Source organism: Vulpes vulpes, chromosome 8, assembly GCF_048418805.1.
Source record: "Vulpes vulpes isolate BD-2025 chromosome 8, VulVul3, whole genome shotgun sequence".
Taxonomy (NCBI): Eukaryota; Metazoa; Chordata; class Mammalia; order Carnivora; family Canidae; genus Vulpes; species Vulpes vulpes.
Genome location: NC_132787.1, coordinates 81,117,372 through 81,140,143, shown reverse-complemented (window position 1 = coordinate 81,140,143; position 22,772 = coordinate 81,117,372). Strand labels below are relative to the sequence as shown.

Sequence of the window (22,772 nt, the reverse complement as noted above, 5' to 3'; positions counted from 1 at the left end):
GAAGCAGGCTCCCTGTGGGGTCTCTCATGCAGAACTCGATCTCAGGACCCTGGGATCATGACCTGAGTCCAAGGCAGATGCTCAACCACTGAGCCACCCAGGCATCCCTGCCTCATTTCTAGAAGGATTAAGGCAAAATGTCTTTTTTAAGTTAAAATTCACAATAAAACTTTTACAAAAGATCTAAGTGGAACTTCTACTTGCAAATTTGTTTAAAACTCTCAAGATCACAAAACTGCTATTGCCAACTATAAACTTCAGTTATTTTAGGTAGATGAAATATTCTCCCTTTCATTAAAGATAAAAATATAAAATGGCTATATGACATTTTTATTATAAAAAAGCTCTGAATTTGCTAAGTGTGCTACAGTCTCTTAATACCATGTTTACACCTTCCTTACACCTTCCTTGAGATGTAGTACTTTCCAAAAAAAAGGAAAAAAACAGATCCAGTGGGAAAGAGAATGTTTAATAAATGGTGTTGAAACAAACAGCTATCTGTTTGGAATAAAAATAAAATTAGATCCTTACACCTTGCACCATATAGAAAAATACATATATTACTGATGGATTCAAGAGTAAAAAATAAAAATGCAAGTACCCAAAATTCTACATACAATTTTAAGGGGTTCACAGACTCCCTAAAGCCCCTCCATGGATCTCAGGTTAAGAATTGTTAATAACTTCTATTAAAATCTCAATGCCAAATACCAAGTGTGTTTTCAAGATCAAGTCACATGCAACAAATGAAGATGAACACATTAACTCATTGTTGTAACTTTATAAAATCTCCAAACTGGAACTAGAAACAGAGGCATGTCAATACAAATGGACAATGACTTAAAAAAAAAAAAAATACACCAATTTAAATAAGTTTGAGTGCATACTGTACAAGTGTATCCATGTCTGTTAGCCTTTCAGAAATATAAAATCAGCTAAATCTTTAGTACTTAAAATTCATTATGTGCAATGTTATTCTCAAACTTGATTAAAATACTTAATAAATACAAGTTATGTTTAATATGAATAACTGCAACATACTTAAACATCTAAACATATAATAGGAACTCTATAATATTAAAATGCAATACTTTCACCTGCATTAATCTCATACACAATGGAAAAATACTTGCAGATAATTAGCATTAAGAATGCAAATATATTTTCACTGTGGAAGAAAAATAATAAGATTAGAAATCATATATTTGTGTAATCTACAAGAAAGCTGTAGATAGTCTACATTATGACATTCTATTTTTAAAATGAAAACAATTCAATATTTAACTTTACAACAAATTTACTCAAGGCAAAATATCTGTTTATTACAGAACAGGATCTTAAATCAAAGTAAGCAAGGCAACATTAGATCAACCATCTTAGATTTTTCTTAATGAAGTGTAGCTTTAAAATTGTAATAAAGGTGAACATAAATTCTAACATGCTCTTCTCTTCTTATAAATGGGATGATGTAGAAAAGCAAAGCTTCAACGTGTAGGGATTGGAACCATCTGTAAAAATAAAAAAAAAGTTAACAGCTCACTTCATCACACTTTCAAGATTACTCTGAGTTGGCAGAGTAAATTATTTCACCTTTTTATAGAATCAGAAGCAGAAACATAAAGAAGGAAAATTTTTATCTAAGTAAGGTAAGGGGAAGATTACTTTTGTATATCTCCACCAGCAGGTAAGCTACATGTAGGCAGGAACTTTTATCCACAGCTACACACTCTTGCTACTGCTCTAAACCCTATCTGACACACAGAGGCACTCAACATCTCTTAGTGAATTAGTTAATCATTACAGATAAACAGTATTAAGCTTATGTCCATTAGTGAAGCTCATTTTGCAGAATATATTAGAATGGCAATTCCTCTATAAAAGCCAATTCAAACTGAAAGGAAACAAACCATGAGACCCTTAACTCCAGGAAACCAACCGAGGGTTGCTGGAGGGGAAGTGGGTGGGGGAATGAGATAATTATGAGATGGGCATTAAAGAGGGCATGTGATGTGATGAATACTGGGTGTTGTATGCAACTCATGAATTACTAAATTCTACATCTGAAACTAATGATGTCCTTCCTGTATGTTGGCTAATTGAATTTAAAGCTTTTTAAAAAGCCAATTCAAATAGAGGCTGGGAAATGGGATAAGAATGGAATGTAAGGGAAGATATTAATAAGCTGAAAAAGTTCCAGGATCTAGTATTAAATTCTAGAATTAAGGGTTCCCTCGGTGGCTCAGTGGTTTGGTGCCTGCCTTTAGCCCAGGGCATGATCCCGGAGTCCCAGGATCGAGTCCCACATCGGGCTCCCTGTGTAGAGCCTGCTTCCCCCTCTGCCTGTGTCTCTGCTTCTCTCTCTGTGTGTCTCTCATGAATAAATAAATAAATAAAATTCTTTAAAAAAATAAAAATTCTAGAATTACTCAAAAAAGAGTATAATCCACAAAATTTTTTCCATTTTACACATTTTTCTTTCTTTTCAGACCAAAGAGAACTCCTCAATTAATTATGCAAAGAAATAATTCCAGTATCTTAATGGATTAAATTTTTTTAAATTCCTATAAAGGAAAAAGCATATAAATTAACAGGTATTTGCATGACACTGGAGAGGATAAAAAGATAAATAATTATTCCTGCCTCCAAGTAGTTTATTTACTTATTTATTTAAACAAATGTTTTCAATTTTTTTTTAAAAGATTTTATTTATTTATGAGAGACAGAGAGAGAGAGAGAGAGAGAGAGAGAGGCAGAGACACAGGCAGAGGGAGAAGCAGGCTCCATGCAGGGAGCCTGACGTGAGACTTGATCCTGGGACTCCAGGATCATGCCCTGGGCTGAAGGCGGCACTAAACTGCTGAGCCACTCGGGCTGCCCCAAGTAGTTTAAAATACATCTTGAGTATGTCTCAAATATGTATATAATTTTAAAACCTTTAAAAGCCTTCTATCAAAGATTAAACTCGATTCACTACTTAAAATTTATTTTTGTTGACTCAAAGTTAAATGAAAGGAGGTACTCTTATTCTTTAATTAAAATTTTCAAACATAAAAAATATATAAATTGATATGATAAATTCCCATTTATCACCTAGTTTTAATAACTGTCAACATTTGGCAGTCTTATTTCATCTACCTATTCTCCACACACATTTTGGGAGCTGGAATATTTTAAAGTAAATCCTAGATATATTATTACACCCATTAATCCTTCAGTGTGTATTTTTCCTTTTTTTCCACATTACACCTAATAAAATTAATACTTTTTTCTTCCACTATTAGAAAAATAAGGGTTTAACACTCCTTAAATCCAGGATCAAAGTAAAGTACACAGCACAAAGCTTCAAAAGTTAAATACTTGAGTGTATTTTGTATGATAGAAAAAGAAGCCTTTACCATTCTGGAGAGAATAAACAGTGACAATTTCACTTAATACAAATTAAAACAATGGAATTCCATTTTTAATCTATCATACTGGCTAAAAATTGAAAGTCTGACAAGACTCAGTGTTGGTAAGAATGTTGGGCAATTGGCATTTTCATATACCACAGGTAGAGATGTAAACTGTACAACCTTTCTAAAGGGCAATCTAGTAACATTTATTAGAATATAAACCTTTATGTTCTCCACCATTAAGAAATTGCCCTACAAAATAGAAAAAGTGCAATGATAGGGATGTTATTATAGTAACAGAAAAAACAACTGAAAAAAAACAGTATTCACTAGTAGGGAAATGGGTAAATCAAATAAACTGTGGTGTATCTCTACTATGAATAGCTACTCTGTCTGTGCTTTGGGGGAAAAAACAGTAGTAGCCTTGCATATGCTGATACAGAAATAGCTCCAAGACATATTAAGTGAAAACAGCAAGGCATAGAAGAGTATGTATAGAAAAACCATTTTGTATAACTTTTAAAAACATAGATATACATACACTGAGGAGGAGGAATAAAAGGAGACAAACAAGTTAGAAGCTACTGAAAGCTTTTTAACTTTCATTTTGTACCACTGTGTGTCATTTTTTAACCATATATATATTGCTTTCTTCTAAAAAGATCAACAGGGACTGTGGGAGCCAGTATCCAAGACGGCCCCAATGGTCTCTACCCTCCTGGTATTCACAGCTCTGTATGGTCCCTTCCCCACACTGTACTGTGGTTGATCTGTGGGACCACAAGGATACAGCATAAGTGATAGTATGTCACTTCCAACGTTAGGTTATAAAAGATACTGGGGCCTCTGTTTTAGTCATTTCTCTCATCTCTCGCAGATCACTCACTCGAAGTAAACCAGCTACAATGAAATGGCCAATGTAGCTTAACTGGACTTGCAAATAAGCACATAAATGAGTTTGGAAATGGATTACCCACTTCCCAATCATGACTTGAAATGACTGTAGACCCAGACAACAGCTTGACTGAAACTTCAAGAGACCCTAAGTTAGAAATACCAAGCTACACTGTACATGTTACTGACCCTCAGTTTGCTGTTTTAAGCTGCTTGGTATGGTAATGTTACACAGCAACAGGTAACTAATAAAAGGATTGTTATGAGTTGCAGGACTTACATGCCTTTTTTCTTCATACTTCTCTATATTAAAAAAAAAGTGTTATTTTAAAATTGTTGATGTTTCTAAAGTAACTCCTATTGAATAGTTATGACACATCTTTCTTACTTGGAACTCTTATCTGGTAGTGATTAAGTGCTGTAAGGGCTTCTACTGCATCAGTTTTGCATTCCCATTCTAACAGCCCGGAAAGCGTTTTGGCAGAAGCTAAAACAAAACAAACAAAAATCCAGTTATTTGCTTGTCATCAGTTTAACCAGAAAACTTAAAAAGAGGGAATGTGCACTTACGTTTTGCGTCAAACACTTTATATTTGATAAATGTAAGAACTTCATGGTCATTACATAACTGTCAAAGAAATGTAAAACCCCATTAAAAATATGGCCAAAATAATATTCCTGCCTTTTTTTCTTTTTTTTTTAGAATGTAAACCTTATGGGGGCACATGGGTGGCTCAGACAGTTAAGTGTCTGACTCTTGATTTCAGCTGACCTCCTGATCTCAGAGTCATGAGATGAAGCCCCACATCAGGCTCTATGCTGGGTGTAGAGCCTGCTTAGGATTCTTACTCTCCCTCTGCCCCTCCCCCCTTCCTGCATGTGCACATGTGTGCATGCTCTTGCATGTTCTCTCTATCTAGAAAAAAGAAAAAAAAGTAAACTTTGTGGTACCGTTTAAGTCCGGCATGAATGAATTAAGTCAAACATGTTTTTAGACTGGTAAGTTCTATGAGAAAATCAATTTTAAAAAGTGATATTTCTTATAAACTATGTAAGTAATTTAGTGCTAATACAATAAAACTACAAATTTTATGTAACATGTATGCTCAGAGTTGTCAGGATTTATTTAGTACCTAAGGTAGAGAGTAGAGTTCCAGAAAAATCAATTATTTTCTGAAGCATTTCCTACAGTTTGGTAAAAAGGCAGGGATATATAAAATTTTGTTATGGACAAGATTTAAGGTCATAGTAAAATAATTTTCTGAATGCAGAAGTCAGGTATTTCATTCCAACTCTCAAAATAACTGAGCCACAAACCAACAAAAGACTAAAAATACTAATAATGCAGAATGGAGGCCAGAAAAGCACAATGGTCAAACAGTGAGCTATAAAGTACCAAATAAGTAACAGAACACCAAGAATATCAAAAGCAGAAGATGAATAGTGCAAGACTTTAAAATGAGGTAAAAATGTTATAAATTTTAAAATAATAGGAACATTCTACGTAATTGTATTTTAACACCTACCTTTGTGAAGGTCTCCTCTGTGACACACAGTGGAACATTATAATAATGCAGCACACATGAGGGTGGCTGGATTATATTCTTAGATGCCTGACCAGCACTTGTAAAGCGATTATTTTTGCTCATTGCAAAATCTTTGTAGCTACTTGTACCATCCTCCAGCTCAAATATTTGACTTGGAACAACTGAATGTTGTTTAGACACACTAAAGATTGGAAAGGAAAAAGGTAAAAAAACATGTTAGATAAAAAGCAGCAAGTAGGCAGTCTCAAAATGTTAGTATCTATGCCTGCACCAATTTTAACAAATAATACACATAGCTATTTAAATATGATTCAAATATTTAATATTTAAACGCTTATTTGAATATTTACATTTAAGTTATAATCCACGACTCTTATAAGTTTAGGTATATTCTCACATTAGGGAACTTTACATAAAACTTGCCCGTTTTAACATGCTGTTTTATAATCATAACACTAAAAACTAAGTATAGGTGAGCAAAACCTGAATTATATGACCTTAACATGCTATGTCAAAAATGGTAACATTATAGGTGCTAGTTTCAAATGTGCTCTCAATTACATTAAAATATTCTAAAACTGAAATATCTAATAAAAACGATGAAGATTTTTTAATACATTTAAAATTTACCACTTAAGATAATTACCAAACATTAAGTCTTTTCCCAAATAATTTGACATTGTTAAGGTGTGTGACAGCTCTTTCTACAGCATACTCATCACCCATTTCTACCAGTGCTGTACCAGGAATGGTCTTCATAAATTTTACCTGCAAATACAAAATCCCAAAAAGGTGACTGTTTCCCTTCTACAATAACAGAATTTCTGAGAGTATGATTTAAGTGGTTGAGGTCAAATACAGAAGATCATCTAGAATCTTGACTTTATTCTGCTGTGCTATTAAGACACTCTGAGGGCAGCCCGGGTGGCTTAGCGGTTTAGTGCCGCCTGCAGCCCAGGATTGAGTCCCACATCGGGCTCCCTGCATGGAGCCTGCTTTTCCCTCTGCCTGTGCCTCTGCCTCTCTCTCTGTGTGTCTCTCATGAATAAATAAAAAAAAGACACTCTTAACTCTGACCAAAACTCAACAAAGATAAAAGGTAAAAGGAAGACTGTAATTCTACTGTGTAGCACAATGAAGAAGAACACAGGCTTACTCTGTCTCTGCTATGTATTGCATGACTTAGGGTAATTTTCCTCTCCAAGCTACAGACTTCCCTATAAAACAGAGACAATGATAACATCTGATAGGGTTCATCAATATTTATTCATTCAATAAATATTAGGTGCCTAAAATGTTTTAATAAACACTGAGCTAGATACTGGGGATTAATGGTGAACATAATAGACCTGGTCTTCTTGAAACTTATATTCTGGTAGGTAGGATAAAAAACTTAAAACTATTCAGAATGCTGTTAAAGCAATTAACAAGATGCTATAAGAAATACTGCAAGACAGCCTTGAGATAGCATTGACAGCAGGAAGGCTTGTACAACGTAGGGGCAGTTTAAAAACCAGGCACACTTCACAAGTTTCCACTGCATCTTGGGCAAAAGCTCATACCTATCCTCTTATATTATTCTGGTTTTAGTAGGTAACACTGTAGTAATAAGGGTTAAATCGGTTAAAGTAGGATAGTCATTCAGCATATTACCCACCCTTTACAAAGTCCTTAAATAGCTATTCTGTACCACTAACATTCATGATACCTTGAACATACTTATTTGTTAACCGTAAAAGACTACTACAAATGCATTTATACAACAAATACAACATAGTATTTATATCCATCCTTGCAACTACCAATTTTAATGGGCTATCCTAGCATTTTTATACTATACCTATACTTCAACAAAACTCAGTTGTAGCAGAACTTTTCAACTTGAAATCAATTACCTTCGTGTGGGCAAAACTTCTATACCTTGATTTAATCAACCTGCAAATCTAGCAATGACTAAATATCTAATGCTAAACATGTAACTCTTATCCTTGTAAATTTCAAAGAAAAAAAAAAGGTGAGGCATAATTAACTATATATAAATCTTTTAAAAGATTACCATAGCTTAAGTTTTATATATCATAATCACTTAAAATGTTAAAAAAAAAATTTTTTTTTAATTTATTTATTCATGATAGACACACAGAGAAAGCCAGAGACATAGGCAGAGGGAGAAGCAGGCTCCTGCAGGGAGCCCGATGCAGGACTCAATCCCAGGATCCTGGGATCACGACCTGAGCCAAAGGCAGACACTTAACCACTGAGCCACTCAGGTGCCCCTGTTTAAACATTTTTGAGATGTGAGACCGGAATTGCTCAAATAGCACACAGAAAACTTAAGTTTATCAGACCAAGCGATTTAGGTTTCTAAATCATGAGATAATTAGTTCATAACAGAAAAGACAAAAATATACTAAAGATGTTAATTAAACTGCCTGATTTTGATTGCCTATAAATGTGAAAAGCACAAACAGAAAAGTAACATTATGTGATAAGGTTAAAATACACATTAAAGCCCATTTAGTTATCAAACATGCAGTTCCTACACCTTAACTAACACCTAGGTGTCTAAGAGAAATGTCTGTGTGAAAAAATCTGAACTACTTCTCTCAATGTTGCTAAATCTGTCCCATGTATTCCTGGCAAGTTATATAAGCAGAAATATCCCATATGTTATCCCTAGACCAAATGTGGGATTTTCTTTCTTTTCTTTTCTAAATGCGGTCAAATGGTTATGTTGAGGAAATTCTTGTTTCAGAGATTTTCTGAGTTGCTTTCTCAGATCAAGAAGCCTTTAGAATTAACGAAGTAAGAACTAAGAGTACCAACTTTTCAACCCAGGCTCCCTCACGCACACACATTTATGACTCATGCTTGTACCTTTTTTATTGTGAAAAGAATAAAGAAAAATAACAATAAAGAAAAATAACGGGCAGCCCTGGTGGTGCAGCGGTTTGGCTCCGCCTGCAGCCTGGGGTGTGATCCTGGAGACCCGGGATCAAGTCCCACATCGGGCTCCCTGCATGGAGCCTGCTTCTCCCTCTCCCTGTGTCTCTACCTCTCTCTCTCTCTGTGTCTATGAATAAATAAATAAAATCTTTAAAAAAATAAAAATAAAAAAAATAAAGAAAAATAACATTATCTCCGTACTGAAATTCAAATTAACAAGTGTATCAAATAACTGGTAACTTAAAACAACCAATCATTTCCCCAGTTAAATTTTCCATGATTCTTTAAAAAATAGTTTAGTGGGACACCTGGGTGGCTCAGTGGTTGAGCATCTGCCTTCGGCTCAGGGCGTGATCCTGGAGCTCTGGGATCAAGTCCCGCATTGGGCTCCCTGCATAGAGCCTGCTTCTTCCTCCTGTGTCTCTGCCTCTCTCTCTCTCTGTGTCTCATGAATAAATACATAAAATCTTAAAAGGCAAGCCTCCAGATACAGTTTTGGACACATTCTTTCAAAGTGGGTCACTGTTTCAGATACTGATAGACCTAAAAGCACATTGTTCCTCAGAAGATACTAGAGCCCTAGCACTTAGGAGGCAAGTATTAAATCTAGAAGTCTCCTGAAACTCATGATTTACGGCCAAGCTCCATAAAAGTAACTGCTCTTTCTAATTCTACAGTTAACAGGTTAAATGCTAGACACTCTTTGTATCATTACAATCAAAACAGGGTAGTAATTGATTAAACTACTGCTTTGGATTTCTATTTATATTAGCTATTTTTAAAGTATTTTTAGTAGCAACAACCTATACTGATGACTTACCAACGAAACCCAATTTCTGAAGCTTGTACCTAATGAATTTTTAGCTTATGTGGGTTATTACTGGAAGAACTTGTATGTTCCTAATATAAGAAGACACACATATTTGCTGACTTTTCACACTTCCCTACTAGATATCCTAGCAAAAGAAATTAGTATAAAACAAAACTTACCTTTTCAATATTTCCATATAAGCAGAAAAGGTTGAACACTCTTGAACAATTCATTTTTAGCTGATGCAATCCACTAACCATTACAACTGAACCAGAGGGATTTCCTCCATGCATGTAAGAGGAAGAAGCCTGTGGTAATGGATATGCAACAAGTTCAGGTGTGTCTCGAGAGCCCATTCTGTAACGACTCGGTAAAGGCAATAATGGACCATGGGATCCTATAAAAATGATAAACAAAACACAACTTTAGCAGACACACTTCACACTAAAAGTAAACTCTTAATATTAGCTAGTTTGATGTATGTCCAAGGAAAACTCAAATGTGTTTTCAAATATAACCTGTGGAGATTAATAAAATCTGTACTTCTTTGTACCAGATCCAAGATGCATTGACCTGCATATATGTCAGGCTTTTAAGTTTATATTTTAAAAAATACTGTTAACAAAAAAGTGTATATAAGATCAGGCCAAAGATAGCAGGGATGATGGAGGGGTATCAATGTAAAACTTTGGGCCACTGTGTATAAATTATAATTATCTCAAATTTGTTTAAAAACCATTCTGTCAATATCTTTTGGAGATAATATATACAGTGAAATCTCGGAAACTATCTATATACAGACATAACAAAAAGAACATCTCTTTAATCCACTGAAAGGCTATCCCCTTGAATAGATTTTACTGTAATGTGCTTTCTGGTTAGTACTTTATTCCCCTAATTCTAATCTAGGAAACAAAACCTCTAATTTTGTTAATATCACACCTACTGAAAGGTGTCATTTATTCAGCATCTGCATTATCTGAAACATCAAGAACCCAGAAGAAAATAATGCCCGAGTATCTGAAACTGTTGTCACAACACACACACAAATCTACATCTCTTATTGAGAATCCTTATGAAGAATCAACTTGCTAATTTTAGAGTAGTTTTAAACAACTTTGATTTATCTGGTTTTCCCATCCATAAAACAAGAAAATAAAGCTAAAGTGAATGGAACAGACAGGAATGGGGGAGTCTGGAGAACTGATACTAAAAGCAGGCACAGGGCACATTCACAATAGCAAGATGAGAGTCATAAGAACTGAGAAGCAACTAAGAAGACTGATAAAGTGGTGGTTGTGGAGGGGAAAGGGAGGGGGTGAAAGAGATGAAGGGGATTAAGAAGTACCAACTCCCAGCTACAAAAAAAAAAAAAAAAAAGAGTCTCTGGATGAAAAGTACAGCATAGGGAATATGGCCCATAACACTGTAATAACATGATATGGTACTACACTTACATGGTGAGCACTGCACAATGTATAGACTTGTCCAATTGCTATGTTGTCTAGCTGAAACTAATATAACATTGTATGTCAGCTATACCTCAATTAAAAAAAAAAAGCAGCAGTAACTAAAATGGAGATATAACTCAGAATTATAAACCTATACATGTTAGGTGTTCCTGAGTTAGTGATTACAGAAGCATACTCTTGTACATGCAAAGCTCCTCCTGATGTGCAAGATACCAATCCAAAAGCCCAAGTCTTTTCCTCATTTCTCAAGAAATAAAGAGTATGTAATGCTACTGGCTCTCATTTTTATGTAAGACTAAGGGACACTTGTCATCTATCAGGTAAGTTACTAAAACCACATTTTGGTATTCATATTAGAGTTTCTGCAGACTCCAATTTAGTATTTAGTATTCTAAATATAGCTGCCATTCCTAACAACACAGCAATACTACCAATGAGCATACACACAGTGTGAATTCCTACAATTTCATGGAGGGAGAAACACTTCATCAATGCATCATCACCAGTGTTGCCTTAAATTGGAATGGTTTTCAACTGCCCTTCTCACTGATAATTAGTAGTTTATCAAAACAAACACTATAGCTCATGGTGAGTTACTTGTTAGTGACTATACATATTTTGGCCTCTAATTTAAACTTGATACATAAGCTAAGGTCAAATATCACTCATTCTTATCCCTACTGCAAAAGTACATATCCATACCACATCATCCCTCCACTACCACCATTTGCTTGTACAGTAATGACACTTCACTATTATCGCTACATTTTGTCATAGAAAGTAGAAAGATGTGTGGCAGACGAGCAGTGGAAACTTCCACTCTATTTAAAGTCCAAAAATGTTGAGATCCACTGCCATAGGTAACAACTATATTCAGTGCAAGAGAATATAACTGATATTTGTAATCATGACCTCAGCTTTCAGGATTAAATTATGTGTCTACACTATTTAAATTGTTGCCTATATTTTAAGAAGAAAAAATAGAAATCTTTTAAAAGCTTTCTATACATAAAACAAAAAGTTCACACAAAATGTTTTGATGCTTGGACAGCCTGGGTGGCTCAGCAGTTTAGCGCTGCCTTCAGCCCAGGGCCTGATCCTGGAGACCCGGGAACAAGTCCCGCATCAAGCTCCCTGCATGGAGCCTGCTTCTCCCTCTGCCTGTGGTCTCTGCTTCTCTCTCTCTCTCCCTGTGTCTCTCATGTTTTGATGCTCAAAAGCTAATACTTCGGGTATTAAAAAAATTAACTTTATGTGGAAAAATGCTACATAAATGGCATTATTATAATTTTGAAGGCATTTTTCACCCTTATACTTTGAAACCTTTGGTTCAGGGGCCATATCCAAAGATGCTAGCAATTAATATACAATTTTTTCTGAGGCTTACAGAAAATAAATCTGTGTAAAAGTGGCAAAAATAGTATTTTTCAAGTATGAGGGCGTCTACTAGTTCACCTCCTACGACAGGGCTTCCCAGAGTAAAAGATTTAAAGAATTCTGAAAGCACAGATCTTTAATACTATAACAAACTGATGTATAAATTTAATATAATTAAACAATTAAACCTTTCTATTCCCTCATTCTCATATACCATCAGAAAGGAAAAGCCACCCATGGTATCATATGACACCAGAGTGCAAAAATACCTGTTTTGCTGAACTGCAGATGTGAAGGGATACAGCTATGATTTGCAGTTTTTAAAAAGGCTCAACATATCACTAGCACCTACTCCCATCTTTGCTTTTCCCCAATTTCCTCACCTTACTTCTCCACCTCTTTTTAGTCATCTCTCTCTCTCTCTCTCTCTCCTCCAATACTCTATTCTGCTTACTTCCCGAGGAAAGCAGAACAAGTTATCATCAGAGTTAACTGTTTCAATGGACATAGCTCAGAATGTATACCCCTACATAACCCCACCACAACCATTCCTCCTCAGTAGGACCCTATTTATCTGCCAATGCAAAGAATTTTGCACCTCTCTTTAAGTTTACATTTTAAAATTTATACACACACACATACACACACACAAAATCAATTAAGGTATGAAACTGACAAAGAATTTCACTTGGGCTTTTTAAAAATATCAAGTTCTTCTAGGACATATAACATTTTTATTTATACAATTTTTCAGTGAGATATAGTTTATAAAAAAGAAAAGCAAACCTGAAAACCCATACTGAGAAAATAGTCTGTGTCAACACTACCACAGCAGGGTTCTTTGTCCTTCATTTATTTTTTTCACAGATTTTTCTAGATTCCTTTGGCAAAATATTTAAACTATTTTTAGCCCTTTCCTGACTGCCATAACACATATACTCCACAACTACACTACAAACTTATGATTAGGGAAGCCCTGGTGGTGCGGCGGTTTGGCGCCGCCTGCAGACTGGGGTGTGATCCTGGAGACCCGGGATAAAGTCCCACGTCGGGCTCCCTGTGTGGAGCCTGGTTCTCCCTCTGCCTGTGTCTCTGCCTCCCTCTCTCTCTCTCTCTGAATAAATAAATAAAAATCTTAAAAAAAAAACTTATGATTAGAAGTTACCCTCCATTATGGAAAGCACAGTGGGCTTTCTTTGTTACCCTCCATTATGGAAAGCACAGTGGGCTCCTAATAAGGGCTCCTAATGACCAACTTAATATTTATGCTGTTAAAGAAACAGCTAAGAAAAATGATCAAGGAACACACTAAAACAGCTGTAATAAGATTCTCATTCCATATCACATTTACTGTTTTGACAACAAAGAGATTGTTTCAATCACTTCTGCCATATAGACTACCATATAACTTGAACATACACACACATACACACACACACACAAGTTAATAAATTCAGAGTTCAACAAAAGACACTAAGGAATGCAATTTGAAAACATTTCAGAGCCAACACCGGGTGCTTTTCAAAAATAAATCCCGAGAGTACAGTATAGCAATTTCTATTTTCTATCACTTCTAAGAGCATTGTACTTCAGCTTTAAACCACAGAATAGGTGGGGTCAATAACTACTACTAAAAACTAAAAAGCATTTAAAAAACACAAACCTTATAACCAGTTGAAAGTCTTATCAATAACAATTCTCAACATCTACCCCTACAAGGATAATAGTCTGATACCTAACTTTTTCCTTGGGAAGACTATTATTTTAGGTTTCATGACCTCATCTTATCAACATAGCAAACATTAAAACTGAAGTTTTAAAAGAGGAATTAAATACAAACAAATTTAGCCAAAGCCAAAATACCAACTCCAGGACTAAAGAATTAGGCTCTAACCAGAAACATGTTTCTTTTTGACAAATGCCCCTCTTTCTGCCTTTATTACTCAAAGTTCCTCATTGTTCGTAATTGCTAGAATGGAAGAAAATATACTTACTAAGCAGCAATATTTCTTTTTGGTCCTCTAACAGACCAGAGCCTATTACTAATCAAAACCAAACCAAACCAAACTGGTAATAAAGCTTTCAATCCCCAACCAACAGCTCTCATTCATCTCAAGGATTATATATCAATATCCTAAGAAAACAAAGGATTTTGGACAACTCCTTGGGAGTACATTATAAGGGACTGATCCCCTATAAACCAAGTCAGGTGAGCAGGAAAAATAGAGACAAGAAATGTGCCATTCTTCATCAGAAATGCAAAAATTCTAATAGTTCATCTATACTACCTTCCTTCTGCCTTGACAAACTTACCATAGCCATCATGTCTAAACGAAGAAGGGTGTTCTCCCAAAATGGCTTGTCTCTGGCGACCCTTTCCTCTATCTGACACAAAAGTAGAAACATGGTTTTAACAATTTTGACCCAAGTACTTAACAGAGTACTCACATGGGAAACACCCATTCAAAACATCCATTACAATTCATAAAAGAAATATGATTCCTGGTTAACTTTAAACATCCATTCATATCCAATTTAAATACAAACACCAAGAGTTTAAGGAAGTAATTCTATCTAACAAATTCCACTTAACTTGAAAATTTTGGCAAATGCCAAATACAATCACACTTTCAAATTTAAGGAAAGAATGGATACTTTTCAGAAAGTGAACATACACAATGCTAGAGTTTGACACTGTACAGAAGTTTTTACCAATACATGTCTTTAAAACAAGCTTTAAGTGCAGTACTTTTGAAAGACAGTACCTGAATCATACTATTAGCTTCAACAGCAACACATTTTCAAAGTGGGCTTCTTTCAAGAAGTTCAGCATAAGCCAACAACAACCTGTATTACATGGTTTCACAATCAGTAAACACAGAGTATTTTATATGTATATACACATATTTACAAACACCTACTGACTTGAGAGCTGGAAATTTGCACATCACTGGCCCATATTATATCATGGATTGGTCATTGTGTATAGACCTTAACACCAGGCAGGACTATGAGCACTCCCCAAAGTTTAAATATGCCAAGATAAAGCTAACCAAGGGGGCTACATTATTGGATGAGAGTACTACAATACTCCTAAAAAACAATTTTAATTCTAGCTAAGTTTTTAGGAAAGGCATGCCAATTTTCCTAAATTTAATTTGAGACATCAAAAAAAAATTACTTGTAAGCTTCTAAAACAACACTTCCTATGTTGGTAAATTTTAGAAATTATTGTACAATATTTTTAGAAAGTTTGCTGATCATATTATAGTACCAAATAAAAATTTTAAAAAATGTATCTTTGAGTCTGGTCATTCTAAATCTTTGAAAATTCATAAAGAGGCTTTCTATAAATCCTTAGTCACCTAAACAAATGAGGTTTATGGGAGATGAGAAATAATTTTCACTTCAGCCTAGAAAAGTTGTCATTTTAAGTACCTATTTCAAGTTATCATAGCATTAAAAGGGACCTAAGAGGTCATTTAATTCAACTTTTATTCAGTATATAAATTCTCTTTATACCATCCCTATCAATCAAAAAAACCATCTAGCCCTCTGCTTCCCCAAAACCCATAAAAAGGTACTCATTACTTTCCCTTACATTTTCAGTTGGTCCAAAATTAGAAGATAATTAATTTTTATATTGTATAGAAATTGGTCCTCTACCCATATTCTATCCCACTTGGGGCCTCACAGACTTAGTCTTTCTCCAAAAACCCTTTCATATGCTCCAAGTTATTAAGATCCTCCCTCCATTTCCCCAAAGTCATTTCTTCTCCCGCCATTCATAGTTCCTTCTTTCCATTACATGGATTCCACCATCACCATTTAAGTCCCACTCCTCTTGAATTAACCCAGTCAGCTAATCCTTTCTGTTAGTATTCCTCTATTTAAGTATGCCACCAAACACTACATGAAATTCCTTATCTGATCTAAGGAATCTTAAACCAAAACCACTATGTCTTCACGGCTCAGTTTTATTGAAACAAGTTAACAGTGTGCTATAAAGGAAAGAGCACTAGATTAGGAATCAGAAGATTCCAATTTAACCACTAATTCACTGTATAATCACAGAAACTCGGGACGCCTTGGTAGCTCAATGGTTTAGCGCCTGCTTTCGGCCCAGGGCATGATCCTAGAGTCCCGGGATCGAGTCCCACATTGGGCTTCCTGCATGGAGCCTGCTTCTCCCTCTGCCTGTGTCTCTGCCTCTCTCTTCTCTGTGTCTCTCATGAATAAATAAATTAAATCTTTAAAAAAAAAATCACAGAAACTCACAATCTTCATTCATAAAATGAAGGAGTTAAGAGTAGATGGTCTCCCAAGGTATCTTTCAACCAAACATTCTCATTATTAATAATTCTCTTCATTTGAAGTATTCACTACCTAATATAAGGTCACATAAAACAGAAGTGTGCAGAAGAGTCAAATACTGATTATATCAGTCTATAAATAGTGGCTTATAACTTTCCATGAATACATCTAAAATCTGATGGAAGCTGTATTACCTTCACCCCCAAAAAAGTGCACACATACACAAGTTTTGCTTAACATTTCTGGAACGATTTTCTGGAGTCCAGGCTAAGAACTTTTTGCACTAAAATGTAATTTGGGCTGAAAAGGACTTTTAAAAATGAGGTAATATTTATTACAGAGTTCTTTTTGGTAGAAAAAGTTACAATTCAGTTATCAACTTGATTGGATGATGAAGTCACTACAAAAACAAGAATATAAACTGCTACAGTCTTGCCAGACAAGTATCTGTCAGGAATTACAAAGCAAGAATTATTTTCCTTTGAAAACCAACTAAAATTCTACTTTACTTCTTTATATTTCACTCTTTAAATATCTACCTCACACATTTCTAACCTTTTCTGATTATAACTCTTATAGGAAAAACTAACCAAGGCTGGCTCTGCATAAACTTTAGACCTCCTAACAGAACAGATGTAAACACTACTAAGTAAGAAGCATATCCACAAATGTTTTAAGAGACATTAAGAGAAATGTGACCAAAACTCACTATCTCAAATGAGTTAAAAAAAAAAAAAAAGTATTCAATAACAGACTGTAAATTGACAGAAGTGAGAGATTTCTCATCAACCACTTGTTCTGTTGTTTGAGTACTAAGGCTTTTTTTCCAATACTGTATTCAACTGTACCAAGCTTATGCCAAGCAGATTTGTGAGTAGGGAAAAATGTGGGGTCTGGCCAAAGCTGCATCACAATACAAACCTGTTTGCAACCCCATGCATAAGGCAAGATGATTTCCTAACAATTGAGAATTAAAGGGGCCAATCATCCAAAGTTCTAAATATTGGAGCATGCACAAGATCATTGCATTGTCTTTTTATTTTTTCTTTTTGCAAGAGTACATGCACTATTGCGTCCCTACTGCCCAAGATATTTTGGATGCCACAAAAATTTTTCCTACTTTATGGACTTTTACAGATATGATCATATTGGTAAGTTTTTCCAACATGTGGTTCAAAAACTGATATTGTAGTTGAGGTGTAGCCAATACTGCAGCCCCCTTGTTTTTACAAGATCCACATTTTAATTTGTATATTCCAAAATTGCCACACAATTAGTTGAACAATTTTATCAATCAAATCTATGCTCATGAGATCTAGCATTTATAAGTTATAGGTGAAAATGCATCTCAAATGAAATGCTTATTTTAAGATTTATCAGATTTAAATATAGTGTACCTTGAACAGACATGTTACTTTCACCTATATTTGAAATGTCAAAATTTCTAGTTACACAAGTTAACATGAGTAATAGATAACCTTAAATTGTTACAAAAAGTGACAACTTATAAACAGCCACTTTACAAAAAAAAAAAAAAAATCAAACCACACAGAAACCATCTTTTACATATAATGCATCTTTTCATCATGTTAATCTGTTCGATGTCCACAATTAAGGAAAAAAAAAACCCAAAAGAGTAAACTTAAGTGCAGCAAGTGTGCACCTTTCTAATCCTTTTATCTTTAATATCTGTGTGGATTGGTTGAGCATTAGCAGTTCTCAAGACCTATAGATAAATTGGTCCTGGTTATTGCCAATTAACAATTTGAATCTAAGCTGCAAACAGTTACATTAATGGGCATTAAGATTTACAACATCGTAAATAAAGTCTAGTACTTTGTGAAAAGTCTTAAATTCTACAACTGAAGCCTTAAGGGAAATCAGACCAATATACATATACAACTTGAATAAATGGGCACAGTCTATCATGGTGTTCATCCCATGCAAGTCTGAAGTACTGTTAAGTGTCCTCCTTTAAAAACTTGGGGTGATGGTGCATGCAGTATGCAGTCAAGGTGAATTGCAAGTCTGAGTTTTTCAGAGGGCTTTTTGCTGATGCCGATGTTGTGCATGATGAAGTGTAGAGTCAGCCTGCTGGAGTCCTCTATCCTTCTTAATGCCTCGTCCAGCTTGGGGGAAAAGTCCTTTCCATAGAGAAGCAGTGTGCAAGTTTGCAGTTTGTAAGGAATATTCTGAATCAGTTTCCTCTCCTCCAAAGAGAGAGAGCTGCTTGGAGAAATGCAAGTCCTTGAACTGCGGGCGTGCCTGTATGTGTGGGCTCCTTGTTGAACTAAATATAAATAACTCAGTACATACCAGTAGGGGGCACTAATTTCAAGGTTATTTTCCAGCATTACAAGGCCTTTAGCAACACAAGCATTCACCAAACAAGGTTTTCATTTGAATGAACTAGCTCACCTCAGGAAAAAGGAAGCTAACTGCACGTAAAAATTTGTCAGCAGATGTAAGACATTCTAAAATGCATAAAATACTTACCTCGTCTTCCCAAATATGGTTTAGTGTAGTCCCAACTGTCATTGTCATTCCTAATAACATTTAGACGAGTTGGCTGTTAAGATTAAAAAAAAAGTAAGCTCAAATTGTATATCCAAAGCATAAATATTTCTTTGGCAAAGTGTTGAAAAAAATATTTACCCTTGCATATTCAATTTTTAGTGTGCAACATCCAGCATATATATCTGCTCCATTGAGTGCTGCTTTAGCTTTCTGGGCACAAAGGACTGATTCAAACATAAGATCTATTAAGGAAATTTGGTTTAAATTAAATATTTAATCATTATTCACTGCCTAAAGAAAAGAACTGAAAATAATCAGACATAACTCTCACTTCTAGAAATGCTTTACCAATAAAATTTCTAGATGAATTTTAGGAGAATTTCTTTTTAAGATCAAGGGTGCCAAAGAAAACATAATAAACTAAAAACTCGACATTAATCCTCCTATGCCATTAGAAGTACTTTATAAATTGAAAGGAAGAGGGGAAATGGAGCATGGTCCCATTCCCTGGCAAACGACAGTCCGCTCTCTTGAAGCAGGAAATAATTTACTCTTAAAGGAGGAAAAACATTACAAAAAAACAAAACTATATAAAACAAATAATTGATTTTATATATTTCTGAGAAGGCAGGGGTTTTTTTTAAATTTTTTTTTTTTAGAAGGCAGGGTTTTATAATCACTTAACTACCTTCATTTTATTGGTTTTAAAAAATTATTTGGTCTATAGTTAAAAAAAAAAATTACCAAAGTGGTTTAAAAAAAAAAAAAAAAAAAAGAGCAAAACACCTTGCTGGAAGTCAGCACCATTAAAAGTTTGCTGTAGAAGAAAGTGGCTCTCCCTGCCAGTAGACCATGGAGACTGGTGGCACAGTAGCAACCTAGGTGTGAGGACTGCAGTGGCAGCGGCCATGGAGGCCATACTGAACAAGTTGGTGTCTGTGGATGACCTGCTGAAGTTTGTTAAAGAAATTTCAAATCTGGGAAGGTAGCAGGTTTCGTGTCAAAGAGCACACGGTTTGAGTATGGCTGGTGCCTGATGCGAAGCAAGTACAGCGATGACATCCGCAAAGGCATTGCACTGCTAGAGTAGCTGCTCCCCAAAGGGAGTAAAGAAGAGCAGTGGGCTTATGTCTTCTACCTGGCTATGGGGAATTACTGGCTCAAAGAATATGAGAAGGCACTAAAGCATGTGCGGGGGCTGCTGCAGACAGAGCCTCAGAACAACCAGGCCCAGGAACTGGAATGGCTCATTGACAGGCCAGGAAGAAAGATGGACTAGTGGACATGGCCATTGTTGGAGATGTAGCCCTAGGCGTGGTGGACCTGGCTGGACTCATCCGACTTGCTGTATCCAAGTCCAAATCCTGAATGAGATCATACCTCCAACCCCTGCCCAGAGATATGTGGGAGTCTATGGGGGATACTTGAAGAGGGGGGACCCATCCAACTTTGTTGTACCTTTCCTCTATATCCTATCACTGCCTGCCAGCCTACAGCCTCCTTTCCCCAGAGAGGTGTCTAATAGCCCCAAACCATGTGCTCTAGAATGAGTGTTAATAAAACTGGGCCTTGGCTTAGGGGGGAAAAAAAAGTTTGCTGTAAAGCCCTCATGTTTTTCTATGCATACACATGTACACATAGGTGGGGGGAGGGGTGGGTAGTTATTTTCTTTTTACATGGCATTATACAATACATACTATTTTGCAACTTGCACCTTTTACTCAACAATTAACAAATTTAACAATGAAAAATTCTTACATAAACTATGACCATTTAAAAATTCAACAAAAAGGGATCCCTGGGTGGCGCAGCGGTTTAGCGCCTGCCTTTGGTCCAGGGCACGATCCTGGAGACCCGGGATCGAATCCCACGTCCGGCTCCCGGTGCATGGAGCCTGCTTCTCCCTCTGCCTGTGTCTCTGCCTCTCTCTCTCTGTGACTATCATAAATAAATAAAAATAAATCTTAAAAAAAAAATTCAACAAAAAAAGGTAAGAGTTTTATATTATCAACTCTATAAAGTTTTGGTACTTTCAAACTACTTATTTTAAGGAGAGATTCACATTTTAGAAAGGTACAAATGTACATATTATCAAACATTTTTTCCCCATTAAAAAGACAAAGCACACTCTGGAGATGCAGCACTAGAATGTTTTTAGGTAGTAAGATATTCTTATCTGTAAGTACTGCAGTTTCATTGTTTAAATCTAAAGTAGTTTGGGGGAGAGGAGTGGAGAATACCACTTGTCTAGAAATTATAAAGGGAAAACAAGACCACATTACACAGCATTCTTATACATCAATAAAAAAAATTTATAAGTAAAGGATATTCAACCATTGCTTGTATCCCATTTCTCTTGAATATAACAATACGCTGTACTTTTCCAACAGGATTGCATACAGTATATAAGACATCCTATGAAGGAAAGAAAACAAGATTTCTTCACATTTTATATTTGGAAAAACAAGAAAGTTATACTATACCTTTTTCAACTTAAAAAAAACCTGTCAAGATGTCATTTCTATTCATTACTATTAAACTTTTAAAAACTGTTACACTTCTAAATTATTTCCTCATCCATACAGTATATCTAACTTTAAAAAAATTACAATGAAATATTTCAAAAGGACTGTTACCTATTTTATCTCCTAAATAAATACTTGATTCCTATTTCACAGGTACCTAAAATAACGTCTGACAATACACAATAAAGCCAACCTATAATCAATTAATATATGTTTCATTTTCCAAATGTGATTCTGAAATGTTTTATGATCCCTTAAATTATAGTAATAAATACTTATTAAGAAGTGTTACTACTTCTTAAAAAAAAAAAGTAGTAACAGACCAACTTGGTATTCATTTTTTAAGGGATGACTATATAGAGACAAGACTCTGGGAAGATCATTTATACAATGTTAGATATCAACAAACAAGATCCCTGAATTAAATAATAAAGAACTAAAATACCCACTTAACAACAACTCTTCAGCTGTCAAGAAATTTCTTGAGCACCTACAATTACATGGTGGCACCATTAGGTACTAGGAATACAACCATAAACCAATGAGAGTACTTGTACTAGATCAGATTTGTTCTTTTTCCTCAAACACAAAATACTAGAACTATATTGATACTGCTTATTAATAAGTCTAGAAATATTACAGAGATAAATAACATCTAGTAAAATTTAAATAGTATCTTATGCTTATGCTTTATGTCCCAATATCACATACCCTTACTAGAAATCATACTAATTGAAGCTTCCCTTACTGTGATACTCTATTCATCACAAAAATAAAGTTCCCTTGTCACTGATTTATTATGAAGCAGCATGTGATTATGGAGTAAAAAACTTAACTGATTCAGGACATGAATGCTTTATAAAAATTCTGCTAATATCACTTTTTTTAAAGGGTATAACAGAATTTTAAGAAAATCAGACAGGTTTGTTTTTTTTTTTTTTTTTAATGATAGTCACACAGAGAGAGAGAGAGAGAGA

At 35.1% G+C, this 22,772-nt stretch overlaps 1 protein-coding gene and 1 pseudogene across 2 annotated transcripts in view; one reads left to right on the top strand and one right to left on the bottom strand.

The window, feature by feature from the left end:
* Positions 1-450: 450 nt before the first annotated feature.
* The window catches only part of HNRNPLL (heterogeneous nuclear ribonucleoprotein L like), a 39,794-nt gene continuing 17,472 nt past the window's right edge, over positions 451-22,772 (bottom strand). Inside the window, exons 4-13 of one of the 2 annotated variants that reach the window (XM_026018936.2) lie at positions 21,600-21,685; positions 19,409-19,505; positions 19,250-19,322; positions 14,753-14,824; positions 9,770-9,987; positions 6,480-6,601; positions 5,813-6,014; positions 4,857-4,914; positions 4,675-4,773; positions 451-1,508 (exon numbers count right to left, since the gene is read on the bottom strand). In XM_026018936.2, coding sequence (XP_025874721.1) covers positions 1,453-1,508; positions 4,675-4,773; positions 4,857-4,914; positions 5,813-6,014; positions 6,480-6,601; positions 9,770-9,987; positions 14,753-14,824; positions 19,250-19,322; positions 19,409-19,505; positions 21,600-21,685 — 1,083 coding nt within the window. In that variant the 3' untranslated portion in view covers positions 451-1,452. The remainder of the gene's footprint in view (positions 1,509-4,674; positions 4,774-4,856; positions 4,915-5,812; positions 6,015-6,479; positions 6,602-9,769; positions 9,988-14,752; positions 14,825-19,249; positions 19,323-19,408; positions 19,506-21,599; positions 21,686-22,772) is intronic. The other variant, XM_026018937.2, reaches the window with a different exon arrangement.
* Positions 20,179-20,638, top strand: LOC112935277 (mitochondrial fission 1 protein pseudogene; annotated as a pseudogene).